This window comes from Limanda limanda, chromosome 12 (genome assembly GCF_963576545.1).
Source record: "Limanda limanda chromosome 12, fLimLim1.1, whole genome shotgun sequence".
Classification (NCBI taxonomy): domain Eukaryota; kingdom Metazoa; phylum Chordata; class Actinopteri; order Pleuronectiformes; family Pleuronectidae; genus Limanda; species Limanda limanda.
Genome location: NC_083647.1, coordinates 26,133,618 through 26,153,631, shown reverse-complemented (window position 1 = coordinate 26,153,631; position 20,014 = coordinate 26,133,618). Strand labels below are relative to the sequence as shown.

The following is a 20,014-nucleotide window of genomic DNA, read 5'->3' as shown; positions in this document are numbered from 1 at the left end:
AGCCAATCATATCTGCTGTAGTTTACCGTGCTCCTGAGGCTTATACTGAGTTTTTACCAAACCTAGTCCTAAAGATCGAGCAAATTATTATTGTTGGTGACTTTAATATTCATGTTGACAATAATAAAGATAGCCTTAGCGTAGGGCTGTGCAATTAATCAATTTTTAATCGTGATTTCGATTTTTGGGCCAAACGATCTCCAAACTAATATAATCGAGTTGAAACAATTTTTCTGAAATTGCATGCGCAATTCAGTCCTTCCCCCAAAGCATTCAACGCGGCCCAGCTGACTGGCACTCACTCTCAAGCAGCTGTAACGTGAAGGAGACGAGTTGTGTGTGTGGTGACCGACGGTATTTAAAAAACAGCACGAGTGGAAAATGGCAGAGGGAGGGCCGCCCCGTCTGATCCACAACAAGGGCAGAAAAACTTCTCTTGTATGGGAACACTTCAGATTAAAAGTATCCGACGAGGAGCAGATAACCATAACTTGCTCAATTTTCAACGGTTTAGTTTGTTATAAACGTCAGAGATGTAGTTCTGACACTGCATACTTATGAATAATTATGTTTTTTTCTAAAAAATAGAATAATGTTCTAAATTAGTACACGATTTCCCTTTACAATTATACATAAAAAATTATTTTATTTAATTATATTTAAAAAGTACATGTACCACTACCAACACAATGTTATCGGTGAGCGAGTCGCCTGTGGCAAGATGGCCGCCATGTGCGGACGTTCGTCTCAGTTCACCGGCGACGCGGATGAGACATCTAGCCTGTGTGTGTATATATATATCTATGGCTGCACCCGGCTGCTACTGCAGTAAAATGAGCCGTCATATGGGAAGCCAGCCGCCACTCAGGGTTTTGTTGCGCGTCTACTCGTGCCTTATACGGTAAAGTGGTATAGATAGTCGGAGTGCCTAAAAAGTACAAAAACACAACTATATTTTAGTTATAGTCTCTCATTTGATTATTTATTTTGTTATCTTCATGGCGTATCTGTTCATTTAAATTATATATTTTTACTGCAAATTGAAGGGCAAGTCTGTAAAAAAGGACCATGTATTCATATTAGGGGTGTAACGATTCATTTTAACTTTGATTCGAATCACGATTCATGGTTGCTAATTCGATTCAAGGACGATATTGGTTAATTTAGAACGATTCGATTCAGTGACTTGAAATCTATTCAGTAACTTTACTGGACAGTGCAAAGTTTCCGGGATCCCTTTTGTTTCTTGTAAGGTAATCAGGTTTAAATTAACTATGGATATTATAAACAGGCAAACAACAATTAATGGCAAATGTATTAACCATTTATTTGAATCAAGTGCAACCATTTTCAATGTAAACATTACACAATAAAGTGCAACCACCTGCTACTTCTGCTGTTGTTTTCAACATAAAAAGAGTACAATAGTAACACCAAAAATAAAGTGCAACCAACATTCTTCAGGTTTAATTAACAGTAGGTTTACCTGCTACTTCTGCTGTTGCAGAGGTTTTCAACATAAAAAGAGTACAATAATAAAGTGCAACCAACTTCTTTTCAGGTTAAATGAGCAGTGGTTGAACCTGCTACTACTCTGATTTTAATAAACAAACAGCAGTGCACTAATATTCAACAAAAGATCAGGTGTAACTAACTACTCTTCAATGACTCTACAGATTTTTTTTCAAAAATATCAGCTGATCCACATGATCTGGTCGCAGAACACTTCTCTGTGCTTTTACTATATCCCCAGCAGTACTAAAAACTCGCTCTGCTGGCACACTGGTTCACTTTCGTACAGTTCAGGGATGATCTTTTCGGAGAAGTGTGGTCGGCTCGGTATCTGGTACCGTGGCTCCAATATTTGGATCAATTCACAGAACCCCGGATTTTCAACCACATTGTAGGGTCGCATGTCTTTACAGATAAACTTGGCAATTGTTACTGTGATGTTTTTCGCCCGCGCAGAGTTTCGTCCAAGTTTCTGACAAAACATGCTGGCGAGGCCTGAGGTTCCTGCAGAGCTGGAGTTACCTTCTGCTGCTGCTGCAGCGGTTAGGCTGCTGGAGGTGCCGGGACTGTCGGCGTTTTGTTTAATCCCATGGCGCCTTAGTAGATGGCTGGAAAGATTTGTCGTTTTTCCGTGGTTCTTTATTTGGCGTCTACATATTCTACAAACAGCGACCGACTTATTTAGAACACCTCCGTGTTTGCAAGGCCGAAATGTTTCCACACACTGGATTTATAAGTTGGCTTGTAAATTTCTTGCTCGCCGTCTCCTCCGCCATCCGCAATGCTGTGTTTTGTTGTTGTTCTGAGATTCGCTCGGCTGCCGCAGCGTACCGATGACGTCACAGACAGGCAGACTGAATCGAGTAACGTTTAACGTGTCTAAAGTGCTATAAAACAAACAAACAAACACACGTCCATACAGTTTTTGTGCTTATATCCAATGTGCAGTTTCCAAGTATCGATACAAATCGATTATGTACCATTTCAATTGATTTTTAATCGATATATGTCGTCTGGTATGCCGATTTTCTGAGCACAGATCGATTCAGTTGGATCGCGGGAATATGAATAGATTAATCGATTTAGTGGATGAATCGTTCCACCCCTAATTCATATTGTAACCATATTTGGAAATATTGTCCATCCTGATTGAATATTGAAAATATTCCTTAATAGGTTGTCAGTGACTTTGAGTATATTCCGGTTCCGCTGTCTTTGACTATGATGAGAAAAAGTTTTCGACTGTTTTTACCGCAGAATAACTGAGAAAATTAAAGAGCAAGTCTGTGAAAAAGGACCAATGAATATATAATGTCGATGACACTCAGAGGTGGTCTTCTATCATGTTGAGATGGAATGAGTCTGTGAAAACAGGAGGTTTCATCTCAATTTTAATGTGGATATTGCATAGTCAGAGACTCTACGAACAGGAATCCACTGGAAATTACTCGTAACCTAGCAAGGAATATCTTTAAAATTCATCCAAATATGTATATTGGGCCACTTTCACAGATTTGCCCTTTCATTTTCTCAGTATTCTACAGTAAAAATATACAATAATGTATCTCAGCATAGTCAGAGACACCACTAACAGGAATACATTGGAAATGACTCATAACCTCTCAAGGAATATTTTTAATCAGCTTCCAAATATGGTTACATTATGAATACATTGTTTTGTTTTTACAGACTTGCCCTTTCATTTGCAGTCTGGATACATGATAATTGACATGAGCAAATACGCCATGAAGATTTAAAAAAAATTAAATGAAATATAGTTGTGTTTTTCGTAATTTTTGGGCGTTTCAACCAAACATGCTGTTTTACCGTAAAGCCACAAGTAGACTCGCAACAAAAACCCGAGGGGCGGCTGGCTTCACACATGACGGCTCACTTTACTTCACCCGGCTGCTCCACCTCTCACCTGAATAATGTGGAGGATTTGATGATGTTGTGACGAGTCTGTGCAGAAAACCTGCTGCTGTGTTGCTCATGTCTGAAACAGAAAGTCTGGACACATTTCTGTGAGTTTTAGCCACAGGTCTTGTCTGAAAGCAGCTTAACCAACTAACTAACATCCCCTCGCCCTGTTCTCCTCTGTGAGTGACCTAATTGGTTTATTATCCTCAAAATGAAAAACTTTTTACCAGAAACCCTTTGTGTGATGCTGCTTCCTCTACGATCTGCGTCGAGTCGTTGCGTTTTCGTTTATCCTAAATGTGAGAAGAGCCGGTCTCGCTTTGGTTCAATTAAGTATTTATTAAGAAGCAATGAAAAGGTATAAAAAGTTACTGCTAAGCAATGGGCACCCAAAGCACACCCCCGGCCCTCTAGCGGCACCGGACGGTCACGAGTGGCGCCGCACGGACGGCGGTTGTAATATTTTATAACCGTAGGTATAACAGGAATGGTCAACAACGAGGGGAAGTCTTCCTCGGTTCTTCCTCGATGGTGCTCAGGCGTAGTACCTCCCTCTTGGTACTGGAATAAGGATATGACGAGCAGCCGCTCCCAATCTCCTCCTCCTCTGATAGTGGCTGGGCAAAATCTTCAGTTCATGACAGTTTATAAAAAAAGGTACAAACAAGCCTTGACTCAGCTGACTCCTTGTGGGTTGATGTTGTTGTTCATTGGAGTCAGAATATTGTTCTGTTTGTGTTGACATTTGCATCCTCCAAACCAAAACAACGCCACTCTCTCTTCCCCCCAGAACCTGGGGCAGCTGCTTGAACTCTGTGTGATGTTGATTAAATCTAATGGAGTTATGCTTTAATATAAAAAGCTAGAAATGAGAACAAGTTAAAGTACAGTGTATTGTATGCCACAGATTTATCCCACAACAGGCAGCAGCTCTTATCAGACCTCTTATCAAGACAGGTGTGAGACTGACCAGTGATGTGAGGCACACACATTCTAAACGAACCTCAAGATTAACACTAAGCAGCAATGGTTATTAGAAGTCACTATGTGAAGGCAATATATCTATATCTAGGCTTTATATATGTCTGGCCCAAACTGCTCCTGCCCCGAACCTCCTGCTTTATTGTTTAGAGTACAGTTCCATAAATATCTTCACAGACACAAAGAAGCTAAAATTTAAAATACCAACAGTCTTAACACCAACTGTAAACGACCTCAACATCTCTACTTCCTGAATGTGATCGTTCAAACATCACAACAGTCGACATTAAACGACAAAACACAAGCTTTTCAAAACACTTCAGGAAACTCTGAAATGATAAACGTGTGTATTTGTGTATTTGTGTTTCAGTGTGTCCTGCAGACGTCCAGCAACTGATGTTGATTAAAGAAGAGGTTCCCTCTGAGCAGCAGCAGTGGAGCCCCCTTGTGGAACAGGAGGATCCAGAGCCCCCTCACATTAGAGAGGAACAGGAGGAACCATGGACCAATCAGGATGGACAGCAGCTTCAAGGACTGGAGGAGGCTGATATCAAGTTCACATTGACTCCTGTCGCTGTGAAGAGTGAAGAAGATGAAGAGAAACTTAAATCTTCAATGCGTCGTCCAAGTGAGCGGAAGGAGAACAGAGCGGACTGCGGAGGACCAGAACCAGCCAGGAACTCAGGACCTGATGGACTTTTACAACCAGGTCCTGAGGACAAGGCTCAAGACTCTTCTGAGACTGAAGTCAGTGAGGATGATTGGATGGAGACCAGGGAAACTCAGACTGGTTTAAATACAACAAATAATAAACAGCCTCTAAGTGATATGGGATGTGAGACAGAAAAAAAAACGTTTAGTTGCTCTGAGTGTGGTAAAAGATTTAGTCAAAGACACCATCTAAATACACATATGAGGATTCATACAGGAGAGCAACCGTTTAGTTGCTCTGAGTGTGGTAAAAGATTTAGCCTAAGATGCAATCTAAATTCACATATGAGGATTCATACAGGAGAGAAACCGTTTAGTTGCTCTCAGTGTGGTAATAGATTTAGACGTAAGGACAGTCTAGATGCACATATGACGATTCATACAGGAGAGAAACCGTTTAGTTGCTCTGAGTGTGGTAAAAAATTTATCCGAAGGAGCACTCTAAATGAACATATGATGATTCATACAGAAGAGAAACCGTTTAGTTGCTCTAAGTGTGGTAAACGATTTAACAATAGGAGCATTCTAAATAGACATAAGAGGCTTCATACAAGAGAGAAACAGTTTAGTTGCTCTGAGTGTGGGAAAAGATTTAGTCGAAGGGACTGTCTAAATATACATATGAGGAGTCATACAGGACAGAACCCGTTTAGTTGCTCTGAGTGTGGTAAAAGATTTAGCCGTAAATCCGTTCTAAATAGACATAAGATGAGTCATACAGGAGAGAAACCGTTTAAATGCTCTGAGTGCGGTAAAAGATTTAGCCGTAAGTCCCATCTGAATAGACATGAGAGGAGTCATAACGGAGAGTAACCGTTCAGTTGATGAGTGGTAAAAGATTTAAGATCCAGTCCTAGTGTACGAGACGTGATGATTCATAAAGGAGAGAAGTGATTCAGTTTCCACCCTTGCAACAAAATTTTGTTAGGACATATCAGCAGTTACTTGTATTATATTTTTTCAATGTTCACTGTTTTAAATAGACTATTAACAGTTTTTATGTCCCTAGAAAACATAACTCATTGAATAACACAAAAGATTGTGTTTATATATCTTGTTTCTACTGATTTCTATATAATGTATCTATTTTTCATAATGTCCTTCATGTCATTTTAAGGTTAAAGTGTGTTCCTTGCACAGAATGAATGTGTTTTCTGTTGGGGAAGAGTCCAGAGCGCTGGCCGAAGTTTAGACCAAGGGTCGTAAAACGAGGCCTACACGCGATGCTGAGACCAGCTCTAGAGTTTTCCTGGTGGTTGGAGAGCCCCAGCAGGCCCAGGAGAAACCCCACTGTGTTCGTAGACGCCCACTGAGGGCTAAACCCCGCCCCCTGAGAGTTGAACACTGACATTCCATTGGCTGAACCCCATAGCCCACTCCTCGAGGAGGCTGGAACCTCTCAGGTCGATAAAACTGCTGAACCGCTGCTTTTTCCCTGCTCTGACGACTTCAACAAGACCTGTCCAGGTCCCTCCATACGACCCAGTAGCTAACGGGAGCAATTATACAGACGTTTTTTTTTTTCATCTTTCTTTTCTGTTTCTATTTTAAGTCGACGTTTTATTTTGGTATAGACCATTTTTTTTGTAACTTTAACTTGAAAAGATCGGCACAGGAAGTTCACTCGCAGGCCGAGCTCACAGACTTTCTTTTCCACACGATCTACAAACGGCTCCAAACAGCCGTTCATCCCTGCAGAAGAACGAAGTTCATTCCGTTGAGGAGCAAGAAGAATCCGCTCTTGTTCGGCCCAGCGCTGATCTCCGTTGTCCACAGACGAACCAGTGAAACAGAGCTTGAGAGGCCACGCATCATTCACTGGACTTCCGGGAAAATCCCGCCAAACGAGAATGCAACGCTGCGAGGGTTACAGTAAGAGTCTTTATTGTCTGGGGAGAGACTAGTTTTAATACCTAGTGTGTATTTATTTGAGTATGTTTATTTAAGACCTCAGCGCCTATTTTTAGCCCGTGTAAGCGCGCGGTAAGAAACTGTCACTTCCTGTTTCTCTGTCACGACCCTGTCGACTGTATTGACGTACCTTCGCACCGCGACGAAGCGTCTCCGGCCGCACTGTTATCGACGATCAAGTTTGCAGAGACTTTAACGATCAAAAGATCAGTACACAACGTCCGCTTGGATACTGAGAGGTAAAGTCAATGTAAAATTGTCTCTGGCGTGTTTTCTGATAATTCCTTGCATGTTTCTATCTCTCTCACTCTCTCTCTCTCTTTTCTCCTAAACCTGCTTACACACACGTTCCAATCTGCATTCACACATTTCACGTTACATAGATAAATCTAGACTTATCGAAGCCATTCGGCGCCAAAACCACGCAGAGATAAGAATGTCTTTGTCTGAAAATTCCTTTGTGTAACTCACGTGGCCTACGGCCATTTTGACTTTGGCCTCATGTTGTCATTAACATAGGCCTCCATTTTGAATAACGTGAATGTACAACCATCTTGATTTCGACCAGATTACGTCACCACGTGACTGCGTCATTACCTCATTGCCGATCCCCCCCTCTCACACACACACACACACACACACACACACACATAGACACACACACACACACATAGACACACACACACACAAATAAATTTACAATCACTATTACATGTGTGTTCTAAATTGTAATAAGTGCTGCTTCTGCTACTGTTGTTATCTGTGAAATAGTAAAGAATTTTGTTAAATGAAGAATCATTGAATAACATTAACTTTATTTCCCTTTTTAATAAATCCTTTTGTAATTAAAGTATCTGTATCTTGTGGTTATTTGTGCATATGTATGTGAATACAGCTGGATTATGATAGCCTGTGCTTGAACTTAAAACCCTCCATTGTTTATTATTTAATCATTAATACTAAATATTGAGATTATTAATTTAACTTTTATAAACTGAGACTGATCCTTACAGATTGAATGTTGGTCCCTGTAGCCAGGGTGGTCACCCGTCGATAAATAATAATTACAGCTTATATTATTCTTAATTGATAATTTTATTGTTTTCATTAATGATTTAACTATTCTTAATTGATAACCCTATCATTTCTAATTGATTATTTTCATTATTCTTAATTCATATATTTATCATTTTCAAAATTAGTAATAAATAAGTTTCATTATTTTTAATAATCATATTTCTTGATTATTCATAATTAGAAAGGCTGTTAACGCCTGGAAACCTTAACGCGTTAATTTTTTTTAAACGCAAATTAATCACATCACCAAGTTTGATAACAGTGTCCTACGCTAGTCCTCCAGGGCGGATGTTTACCTGCCTGTGGGTGAAGAAGTAGCGAAGTGATGAGTAAGGAGACGGACCCCGGTGGGCTTAACGACTAAGCTAACTACTGCTATCGCTAAATGGGTCGCAACAGACTGCAGACCCATCAACATCGTTGAAGACAAGGGGCTTCGAGACATTATCCAGATCGCCTCCGGGGACTCATCCTACAAAACGCCTTTGAGGGGAACTATTGTCACAAAAATCCATGAACTCTATGGAAGTGAAAAGGAAACGAAAGTGGAGCAGCTGGCACGAGCTTCATTTATTGCACTGACAGGAGACCACTGGACATCAGTAAGCAACCATAACTACCTCGGCATAACAGCTCATCTATTAGATGATAATTGGCAGCTGCACTCGTTTGCGTTAGGTGTAGTGAAAACAGAGGAGAGGCATTTCGCCGAAACATGCGCTCGCCAGTTTCTTGACGTTGCTTAAGAGTGGGGGATAACGGACAGGGTCATCACTATCGGAACAGATAGTGCTCGTAATATGGTAGCGGCAGCCAGGAGTCTACCAGTCGAGCATATGCCTTGTGTAGCGCACATTATACAGCGGACGATCACAGTGTCTCTCCGTGACAGCGGGTTTGATGGTGCATTAGCCAAGTGCCGTAAAATAGTCTGACATTTTAAACACAGTCCTGCAAACACAGCAGAGCTGAAAGTTCAGCAAGCTTCCCATGGACAGACAGAGGAGTCACTCATCCAGGATGTAGAATTCATCCAGAATTCAACACTGGAGATGATAAAGCGTATCCAGCACAACAAAGCGCCACTGAAGGCAACACTTGCCCAGCAGAAGCACAACTTGGCCACGCTAACCTCAGCTGAATATGACAGGCTAGCAAATTTGAAAACACTGCTGGAGCCATGCAGGTAAAGTGATTTTCCTAGTCTCAACTCATTTATTTTCTCCAATATATTTTCTTTTAGAATTTTTTTTAGGCCTGTCCACTATATGGGTGTTATGAATGAAAAAAGTAGTCTATAATTCTGTCTTGTTTGTGTGTTTGAAGGTATGTTACTGAGCTCTTGGGGGGGGTGACAAATATGTGTCCTGCTCTGTGGTCCTGCCTGCACTCTGCCCCCTTCTGCGTACAATGGAGATTTCAGATGTTGACCCTGCCTACATGGTGCACTTCAGGGCTGCATTCAAAGGGGACCTGAACACACGAAAGGAGAACACAAACCTGTCATGGTTAAAGGTAGCAACAGCTCTAGATCCCAGATTCAAGGACCTCAGGTGCCTGCCCAAAGCAGAGAGGGAAGAGGTGTGGCAAAAGCTGAGTCAGATGCTGAAGGACAGAGAGACTGAATCACAGCCCTGCAGCGATGAAATGGAACCAGAACCACCAGAGAAGAAAGTGTCTCTCCTACTGTTGGGGTCAGATTCAGAGTCTGATGAGGATGCAAATTTTAATGACAAAACTCTGGACAGGTATAGGGCAGAGCCCAGTGTCAGCATAGACACATGTCCACTTCAGTGGTGGTCAGCGCACACTGGTGCCCATGGTAGGCTGGCACATCTTGCACTAAAGTACTTGGCCACACCTGCCTCAACAGTGCCATGTGAGAGACTATTTTCTTTGGCAGGCCACATTGTACAGAAGAAGAGGTCAGCTTTGTCATCTGAAAATGTCAACAAGCTAGTTTGCCCGAGTAACTGGTTAAAAGAAAAGTAGACGATGAATTGGTTGACTGAGGTTATGTCACACAACACCTTTGCACACAGTTATTGTTATTGAATTAAGTGTGTGAAAAGGACTGTTCACTTTGTTTCTTTTAAGACACTTATGACATTCAGTTTATAATTCAGCTTTCAGCCCACTCAATGTAATGTTGACTTTATTTGGGTGAAATGTTACCTCACAGTTTACAGACAAGCTGTTTATATTTACTTTGTAGCAGAAGATAACAGTTTCTCATATGCTTGTCTTCTATTTAAGTTGGCAGCTCGTTATGGATGTTGTTGGCAATGCCAAGCACTCCATGAGACTTTGTATTCATTCTAATGATGAGGCACTTTAATCAGTTAAACCTCTGTGCAGTCATAGAGTAGAGCCCAATTTCAGAGGCGTGTTTACTACAGTGGCACACAGGTGCCCGTGATGAGCAGGTTAAAAAAAAGACTGCTTGCATTTTATGGGTGTTGTTGCTCTGTGAATTAAGATAAATTCTAATTGGCTGAGATGTAAAATAAAGTTTTAAAAAGCCCTAACCACTTTGTCATACAGTTCTTTATTCAAACACCGTAATTGTAAATAGTAGTATTTTAATTGTGTGATTAATCATGATTAATCACAATCTATTGACGTGATTAACTTGATTCATTTTTTTAATCGATTGACAGCACTAATAATTAGCCAACGTCAAGTCTACTACTATTGCACACAGTTCTTAACTAGTTTATATGATTTAATGTTTGTTTTAAAACAATGGTTTCTTGGTTCGTGAGATTCAATGACAGTGTGTGTTCTCCTATATGTGTTGAATGTGTTTCCAGGAATAAAAGTCTAATAAAAAGATAATGGCGTCGTCGCCCTCCTCCTCTTTTTCTCTGTATGAACGGAGGCTGCACTGGCTACAGTTGAATTGTCTCATCACAAGACAAATTTATCAGCTTCTCACAGTCAGACATGTTTGTTTACGTTTAACGTGAAGTCAGAACTGGGCAATTTCAGGTCAGAATCTCTGACATACGAGTCGTCTGGAACGCAGCATTACACTCACACCCACGGACAGCGGAGCAATTTTATTTGTATAGCCCATATTCACAAATCAAAATTTGTCTCATAGGGCTTTAACATGGTGAGACAACCTCTGTCCTTAACCCTCAGCAAGAGTCAGGAAAAACTACTAAAAACCCTTTTGACAGGTAAAAATATGTAGAAACCTCAGAGAGACACATGTGAGGATCCGTCTCCCAGGACGGACAGAAGTGCAGTAGATGTCAAGTGTAGGAAAGCATCAAGATTAAAGTTTTTACCAGCATTGATGAGGGTAAACATTTTGAAGGATAACTTCAATCCTTATGTGAACTTGAGGGAACACTGAGGCTCAAGGTAAATCTGACTGGCTACTGGTTTGTATGGCAGTACGATGAAAACCATGTGGCCCATTCAGTAGATCAGACATCAATACCTCTATGCCTTTTTAAACTAAACACTTCCTATTTTAGAACATTGGACAAGTTACTTTCTGCCGTACTAATAAATGCAAACCGCCAGTTGATGTTAACGACCTTCTAAACCTATAGCAGCATAACTAAGAGCAGGTCTAAGACAAGCCTGGACCAGCTCTAACTATAAGCTTTATCAAAAAGGAAGGTTTTAAGCCTACTCTTAAACGTACAGTTGGTGTCTGCTTCCCGAACTGAAAGTGAGAGATGATTCCACAGTAGAGGGGCTTGATGGCTGAAAGCTCAGGGGTCTCATTTATAACCGTTGCGTACGCACAAAACGGGCCTGAAACGTGCGTACGCCACTTCTCACGCAAACGTTGGGATTTATAAAAACAAACTTGACGGGAAAATGTGCGTATTTCTACGCAAACTTAGACCCATGCTTACGACCGTTTTGGAGACGGGAAAACGGCGACACAGACGTGAGCTGGTGAACTGCTGCAGATTATTGATCCATTTCATAATTTGCATTGAAACTTACAGCTTAGTTTTGCTTGCGCGACGTATCTGCTCCACACGAACCTTTTAATTTAAAAAATATAAAACAACTTAAAGCAAATTAGGTTCAGATTTGATTTAAGAGCCGAGTTACGGAGCCGAGTCATTAATAGGTTTTAATAATATCTTCTAACACTGTGCGTGTATCATCAGATCACTGCAGTGAACGGGACTGTGCCGTCAGGCGCACAGAGCATCCAGAGCACCCAGAGCATCCAGAGCATCCAGAGCACCCAGTGCAACCAGTGCACAGAGCCCACTGGAGATTACTTATAAGACATGAAGAAACTTTCCAAATAATATCCCAGAGTCAGCCTCAGAAAGTTTCACTTCCTCTTCACATGGCTTGATGTGGTGACTCCGTCAGGACTCACGGTGGAAACCCATTGGTCAGCAGCATTATTTAATATTCGCGCCGTGCTTTGCGTTCAGGGGCGGTTCTGGCTAATTGGAGGCCCTGGGCAAAGAACAATTTTGAGGCCCCCCCCCCAAAAAAAACAAAACAAAACAATCCCACCCACCAAAGCACCAATCCCCTCCAACCCCACACCCATCCAGACACACACACACTTAATGAGCCATGTTATGTGAAACTGACATTTATTGTGAATAGAAACAACTAAACAATTATTTACTTCATAATGATTAACTTTACAGCAAAACGGCTGACTTTAACATCTATTTTGACTATGTGTGTGTGTGAGAGAGAGAGTGAGTGAGTGAGTGTTTCAGTGAGTGTGTGAGTGAGTGAGTGAGAGAAAGGGAGACATGCGAGTGAATGAGTTTGTGTGTGTGTGTCTGTATGTGTGAGAGTGAGTGTGTGTGTGTGTTTGTGTGTGTCTGTATGTGTGAGAGTGAGTGTGTGTGTGTGAGTGAAAGGGAGACGTGTGTGTTTGTGTGTGTATGTGTGAGAAAAACGGAGACGAATGAGTGAGTGAGTGAGTTAGGGAAAGGGAGACAAGTGGATGTGAATGAGTGAGTCCATGTGTGTGAGTGTCTGTACACATGTGTTTCAGTCTTTGTATTTGGGGTTTGGTGAAAAGAGTGGGCCAAGGTGGGGATGGAGTCGGAGGGCAAAGGAGATGCAGCTCCCCATTCTTCAATCTGCACAGGAGGCGAGCAAATACCTGAAAAAGCAGACTAAAAGAGAGAAGGAGCATATAAGTTAGCATTCAGTATAGCATTTTAATGAAAATGGCATGAATTGAAAGGAGTTATAACTGCCACTTACTGTGTGTGAGTGTTGAGTGCAGGATTAAATCCTGATTCTTCGTGCTTTAGCATTGGCAAATGCAGTGATGACATCTTCCATGTCTAGCTTTCTCCTCACATCTTGCTCAATGGATATTACTGCCAGATCTGACAGTCGCTCCTGAGCCATGGTGGACCTCAGATATGTCTTGATTAACTTCAAGGCAGAAAAACTCCTCTCCCCAGAAGCAACAGTGACAGGCAGTGTGAGAAGTAATCGGAGTGCAATGCTTAGGTTGGGGTAACAATCCAGTAAGTTCTCCTTGTAAATGTAATCAAGCATTTCTGAAGGGGAGGAGATGCAGTCTGGAAAAGCTTTAACTGCAGCCCTTATCTCCAGTTCCAAATCCGCACCATCAACATCCTCTGTTTCCACCTCCATCTTCTGGCAGCTAATGCCCAGTGTTCTTTCACGCACTGCTTTTTTCATGTTCTCCAATGAATAAAGAAACCCATAAAGACCGAAACATGTCTCTGTCTGAGCAAATCGAGTTCTGATGCTACAAAGGGCTGTATCAATGAGAGGTAAAAAGAACTCCCTGTTGAAACGCTCTTCAGGGGTGAACTTTGTCTCCTCTCTTCCTTCATACAGGCATCTTTGGGTAGTTATTCGCTGTCTCTGTTCAGGGAGTGTCATCTCAATTTTTAATTCCTCTGCCATCTCCCTGGCATCTGTCTGCGCTGATTTAAGACCACTTTCTCTGTACTCTTGCAGACTTTCTCCAAGTCCATCCATCTCTCTTTTCAGGGTCTCTATTGAGATTTTGGGACTCTGAAAGAGTTTGCTGATGTGATTTATTTGGTACAGAATGTTATACCAAACAATGACACTCACAAGGAAACTCCAGGTCTGGATGTCTTTCAAAAGTGCTTCACACTTGGACACAGTCTCAGAATCTGTAGGTCTTTTGGCCATGGCATGGTCAATGAGTGCCTCCAAGGCGTCCACAAACTGAGGCATTTGGTACCGGAGAGCTTTTACACTGTCCACTCTGCACTCCCATCTGGTTGAAGACAGACTTTTGACAGTCATCATCAGTACATGTTCCTGCATAATCTCCCACCGTTGCACAGAGGAGCTGAACAAGTTGTACAATCTCTGGAGGACACCAAAGAAGTTCACAGACTGTCTAGATGACTGTGCCGCATCACAAATAACCAAATTTAAACTGTGACTCCCACATGGCACATACAGGGCCTTCTTGTTTGTGTCTAGCACTCTCCTCTGTACACCCTGGTGCTTACCCTGCATGTTGCTCCCATTGTCATATGCCTGCCCACGACAGTCACAGATGTCAAGATCAAATTTGGTCAGTTGGTCCATGAAAGTTTCGTATAGTCCTTTCCCAGTTGTGTCATGGACATCAACAAATCCAAGAAAATGCTCCTCAATGGAAATACCCACATTTTCTGCACAGTTAACAATGCGCATTACAAGGGTTAGCTGTTCAGTATGGCTATTGTCTGGTGTACAGTCCATTATGACAGCAAAGTACTTGGCTCTCTTTATCAGAGATACAACAGCATCTGTGGTCTTTTGTGCTATTACAGATATTATCTCATTCTGTATCTGTTTGCTGAGGTAATGATCTCTGCATTCCTGGTTTTGGATTCTCCTCAAGTGTTCATTCATCACTGGGTCGAATTGGGCCATTAATTCAACCTGACCCAGGAAGTTCCCATTTCTGGTTTGGTACAGGTGTTCAGTGTGGCCTCGAAATGCTAAATTCCGTTCAGCCAAATGGCATACAATGGCAAAGAGTCTCCTCAGCACCATTTTCCAGTGGGCAATATCCTTATTGATCAGCTCTTGGTTCACAGAGTCAATTGTGGTGTTAAGTTTCAATCTTGCCACAAGTTGGCGCCAATTTTCCATATTATCTACGTGCTCCCTGCTGCGCTCATGAGTTCTGAGATGTTCTCCGATATGTTTCCATGCACGAAATCCATTGGTGCTGAGTGAGATTTTGTTTTTCCCGAAGATGCGACATGCAAAACAATAAACTGCATCAGCACTGGTCGAGTAGACTAGCCACTTCCTTGTAATTTGTTCCCCGTTTTTCATTTTCATTTCAAAGTTTTCAATCGTGAATCTCCTTGGCGGGTTATCTGTGTTTTGGGGGTAATTCAAGTTTCGAATTTGTACTGGTCCTGTTCTAACAATTTCAATTCTCTCACTATCTGTAATTATTTCAGGCCATAATGCTGGGTCTTCACTGATCACTGTAGCATTGGTGTTACTCACATTGCTGACTTCACTGCTCTCCCTATCATCCAGCTGTGCTTGAGCAGGGATGATGACCATGTCCTCAGTGCAGGTGTCAGTGTCAGGTATATGGGCAGCTGTGGTACACGATGATGGCTCATCGTTTTCAAAAGCAAGGCAGGCAGGGCTAGTTGGTGCTGAAGTGGCTGTGTGTCTGTTGCTCCCAGCGGCACTTGAAACATTATCAGATATGTCTTCATTTTCCACAGACAAATTCTTTGATTGGAAAAACTGTGTTAGCTTAGGTAATTTCTCCCTTGACTTCTCCTCCTCCCTTTTCTTCTTTCTTTTGTCACTGCCACTTTGAAATCGTTTCATGTTTCCTTGAACACATACACCACACCAGGGGCCCCGGCTTGATGCTCTGTAAGAAGGGGGGGGGGGGGGGGGGGCGCGAGGACAGTTCACCTCTCGGTCTCCCAAATCTGCAGTGATTCTCAAACTGTGTTGGTCGCGAGCCCCACCTGTGGGCGGGAGGGGAAATGTGAAGCGGAAGTTCCGCCTCACATTTCCGGGTCCGGCCACCGGAAATGTGACGCCACTGCGCGCCGCCGCGCGCAGTGGCAGGTTTTTGTGAGATGCGGGACCAATGTTTTGACGTCCGCATCTCTTTAACGGTGGAACTGTAAACAAATCGTTCTTTCGCCGTAGCCAGGGGTCGGCAACCCGCGGCTCTGCAGCGGCTTCCTCTAGTGTTGTGCGGGCGATTGTGTGTGTGTGTGTGTGTGTGTGTGTGCTGTCTTGACACAGTGTGTGTGTGTGTGTGTGCTGTGTGTGCTGTCTTGACACACACACACACACACACACACTCGCCGGGGCTCCACCCGCTCTCATTCGCTCAGAGAGGGAGATCAGAGCTCGTTCCTGTGGCAACTCTGGCAGCTGACAGTATGAGACCCAACAAATTAAGAACACCCTTAGAAACATTACATTCCAGTCACATGCATGTGCAATGACAAGTGATTTATTTGAATTATTAAAAAAAAAAAAAAAAAAAAAAAATTGTCAAAACGACGAGGCCCCCTGGCGGCCGAGGCCCTGGGCAACTGCCCGACTTGCCCAATGGGACGCGCCGCCCCTGTTTGCGTTGACCATTTATGGTTGAAAGTGAGCGTGTGGAGGGCGGATTTGGATGCAGATCCACGTACGAACGTTTCCAGGTGGACGGTGAACTGTTGCGTTCAGGTGAGCCTGCGCACGGTTTTATAAATTGGAATTATCTTTTGAGTACGTCATTTCCGGCTTTTGTAGGTACGTACACTTTTAGTATGAATCCTACGCACTCTTTTATAAATGAGACCCCTGGCCCCTACTCTACTTTTAGAAACTTTAGGGAGCGGAGTGCTCTAGTGGGTTGATAAGGTTCTAACAGCTGAATGAATGACGGTAGATGTCAAACAGCAGGATTGTTAAATTCAGAGACAGCTGTGATGTCCCCAATCTATAAAATTTGAAGATAATTATTTTATATGTTTGTACTGGGATGGTTTGGTTCAGTCGGTCAATCTGTGTGATACTGGACTCAGTAGATCACAGATCTATATAAAACAACATAGATCATTTTAATGTTTAATTGTGTTTGTTTTCATCTCAGTTTGAAGTTGATCTGATGTAAGCCCTGGTACAAGTACTTCAAAGTAAAAATGTGGAATATGGCCAAAATGGCCACTAAATGCAAAATTTTTATTTTTCTGGGATTAATTAAAAAACATAAATGATTCCTTTAATATGTTCTCCGAGTCAACGGAACGCCAATGAGCTGTCTAACTCCACTGCCCCATAGTCCTATTGCCCTTCTCCCTTATCTTCTTTATTATTAATTTATATTCTAGTGGGTGGGGGAGGGGGGGACCTGAAAATGCATCTTAATAGGAGGAATAAGTAACTGAATGAATTAATGAATCACTCTCCCTTTTTCCTTTTTGCTATTGAACCTGCTGAGTCATTTAGCTTCTCCATTCCGTGACACTGGGCCTTGTTTAATACAGTTTCACACTAATTAAACAAACTCACTCAACCGGTCCAATTAAAATCCAACTGGATTTCAAATCAAAACACATTTCAGCTCTTTAATTATCAGTGTGACACTCAAACCTGCTTCATGTGGGTTTTAATAAACTTTTTTAATATCGCTGCAGGTGAACAAAAACTTTATTTAAGCTTCAAGATTTTCAGGAGAAAAACTCATTAGACTTTTCTCTCATCAAGCTGCTGTTTCTGCAAATTTATATTAAAGAAGTAATGAATAATGTGTGTTTGGTTAAGAGTGTGTGTGTATGATTGGTTAAGTGTGTGTGTGTGTGTGTGTGTGTGTGTGTGTGTGTGTGTGTGTGTGTGTGTGTGTGTGTGTGTGTGTGTGTGTGTGTGTGTGTGTGTGTGTGTGTGTGTGTGTGTGTGCAACCGGCACCTGAAGCAGGAAAACACGTTGAAAACATACGTTCATGTTTATTTGTTTATTGACGTAACACTCGTACAGATACATTACTGAGCATCGTTAACAAGTTACTTCTTCAAAATCCAGAAAATATGATTTGATTATTGTTATTGGTTCTGATATCTGTCAAGGCAACAAGATCCATAGAATCACTTCCTGTTTGTCTTCAGAGTAAAAGCACAATGTCCCTTTTGTTGTTGCTTCCTTTGAGGAAGGGACAGTTAAATCAAACTGAAAAGGATAATTTCTCAGGACTGAATATTTTTGAAACTTCGTGGATACTTTACTGTGGAAGTGGACTGAGTTGTCCAGGAGGTTGTTGGTTCAATCCCCAGCTCCTCCCACCTGAGGGCTGAAGTGTCCACGGGCAAAACATTTGAGTTAAAGGTCTGGAACATAAACAGAATTCTCCTTCACGTCTTCCTGTCGAGGTCAAAGAACAGAGAGAGACAACAAGAGGCTTCTCTGTTGAGGTTGGGTGTGTTGATGTGATCTCAACACTAGAGGTCAGTGTGTCCTCACAAATGTCCTCATGATGTCCTCATGAGTCTCTCCAGCTGCAGGGTTCAGATCCACAGAGAGTTGGGATTTCTTTTATTGATAAAATACAGATTATATGGGGAAACAAACACTGATGCCTTTACTGAATCTATTGTGTGGGAATGGATCCAACGCGTGAAAAAAATGTGATTTACATCCGATCAACTTCAAATTGAGATGAGTGTCATCTCAACAAGATGGAGATACAAACTCACTCAAAGATCGATATTTCGTCACACGCTGTGACCGTAACGTGGCGTCAAAGTTTGATTACACGCCATTAAAACACGATGTTCTGTATCGCGGACATACACCATGAATCCTTTGATGCTGTGATGTAAACAAACAACTCCACTCCACTGTGCATTGTCCATAAAGTTCACAGTGTGATGTGCTATTTGTGTGTTGACTGTAATGAGCAATTAGCAGGCAAGGATCAACGTCACGTGACGGACGCAGGAAGTGAAGCGTTTATCTTTGCCGCAGTTCGCAAAACGCAACCAACAATTCAAAGTGCATGTGCTCGGCCCGTTCAGTGCTGCTTTGCAGTCCTAGAAATTGTTGTTCATTTTTGGTTTTACTGTCAGAGTTTGTTTAATTTAATTGTCGAGTATTTCTACTTCACTGTCTTAGTACTTTTACTTGAAATGGAATATTACTTTACTGTCCTGGTACTTTTACCTCAGTGAATGATCCGAATTATTCTTCCACCATTGGTTAAGTTCATTTTGTTGCTTATACTTTACTACTTGTTTAACAAGTACTTGTAACAGAGTATTTCTTCTTCCTCTTCGTCCTCCAGTCCAGCAGGGGTCGCTGCAGGCTCGGAGCTCGGAGTCTCTGCTTCCTGTCTTTGTCCCCTCAGAGCCTCAGAGAGGAGCAACATGGCCGCCATGCAGCTGCTGCGGGTGTTGGTACATGAGCGGATCCGCGCTGCCGCTGAAGACTTCCTGCTGCAGGTGGAGGAAGGAGGAGGAAAGGCTCGAGTCCCGGAGCTGAGAGCGATGCTCACCGAGCGGCTCGCGGCGGCGGGAGAGCAGATCCTCGCGGGTCTGGAGGAAACCTTGTTCGAGTCCGAGGAGCGAGTGGAGCGGACAGAGCGGTCCCAGCGGGAGGTCTGCCGCCGGAGGAGGCTGCTGGAGGCCGCGATGCAGCCCGTAGTCCGGCTGCACAGAGCAGGTCAGTCCCGGGAGCAGGGGGGGGGGATTCATGTTGTGGAGGGCCGCACCAACAGGCTGAACTCAATTCTACTCGTATTCATTTGATAAGCTTCTCCTGGTCAAAGTAAACGTTATGATTACGTCATTACGGTAAGCGTGCTGCGTCATTTCCTGTTTACCAGCCGCTGGTCGCTCTGTGAACTAGCTCCTCTGCTAACAGCTGTTTCTCTGCATCACTCCGGCTACAATCACCGGTCTGTAG

General features: G+C 42.6%; 1 protein-coding gene across 1 annotated transcript; it reads left to right on the top strand.

The window, feature by feature from the left end:
• Window positions 1-5,003: 5,003 nt before the first annotated feature.
• Window positions 5,004-7,636, top strand: LOC133015131 (oocyte zinc finger protein XlCOF19-like). Its single transcript, XM_061082268.1, has one exon. The coding sequence runs from the start codon at window positions 5,029-5,031 to the stop codon at window positions 5,935-5,937; it is 909 nt and encodes a 302-aa protein (XP_060938251.1). The 5' UTR covers window positions 5,004-5,028; the 3' UTR covers window positions 5,938-7,636.
• The last annotated feature ends 12,378 nt before the right edge of the window (window positions 7,637-20,014 follow it).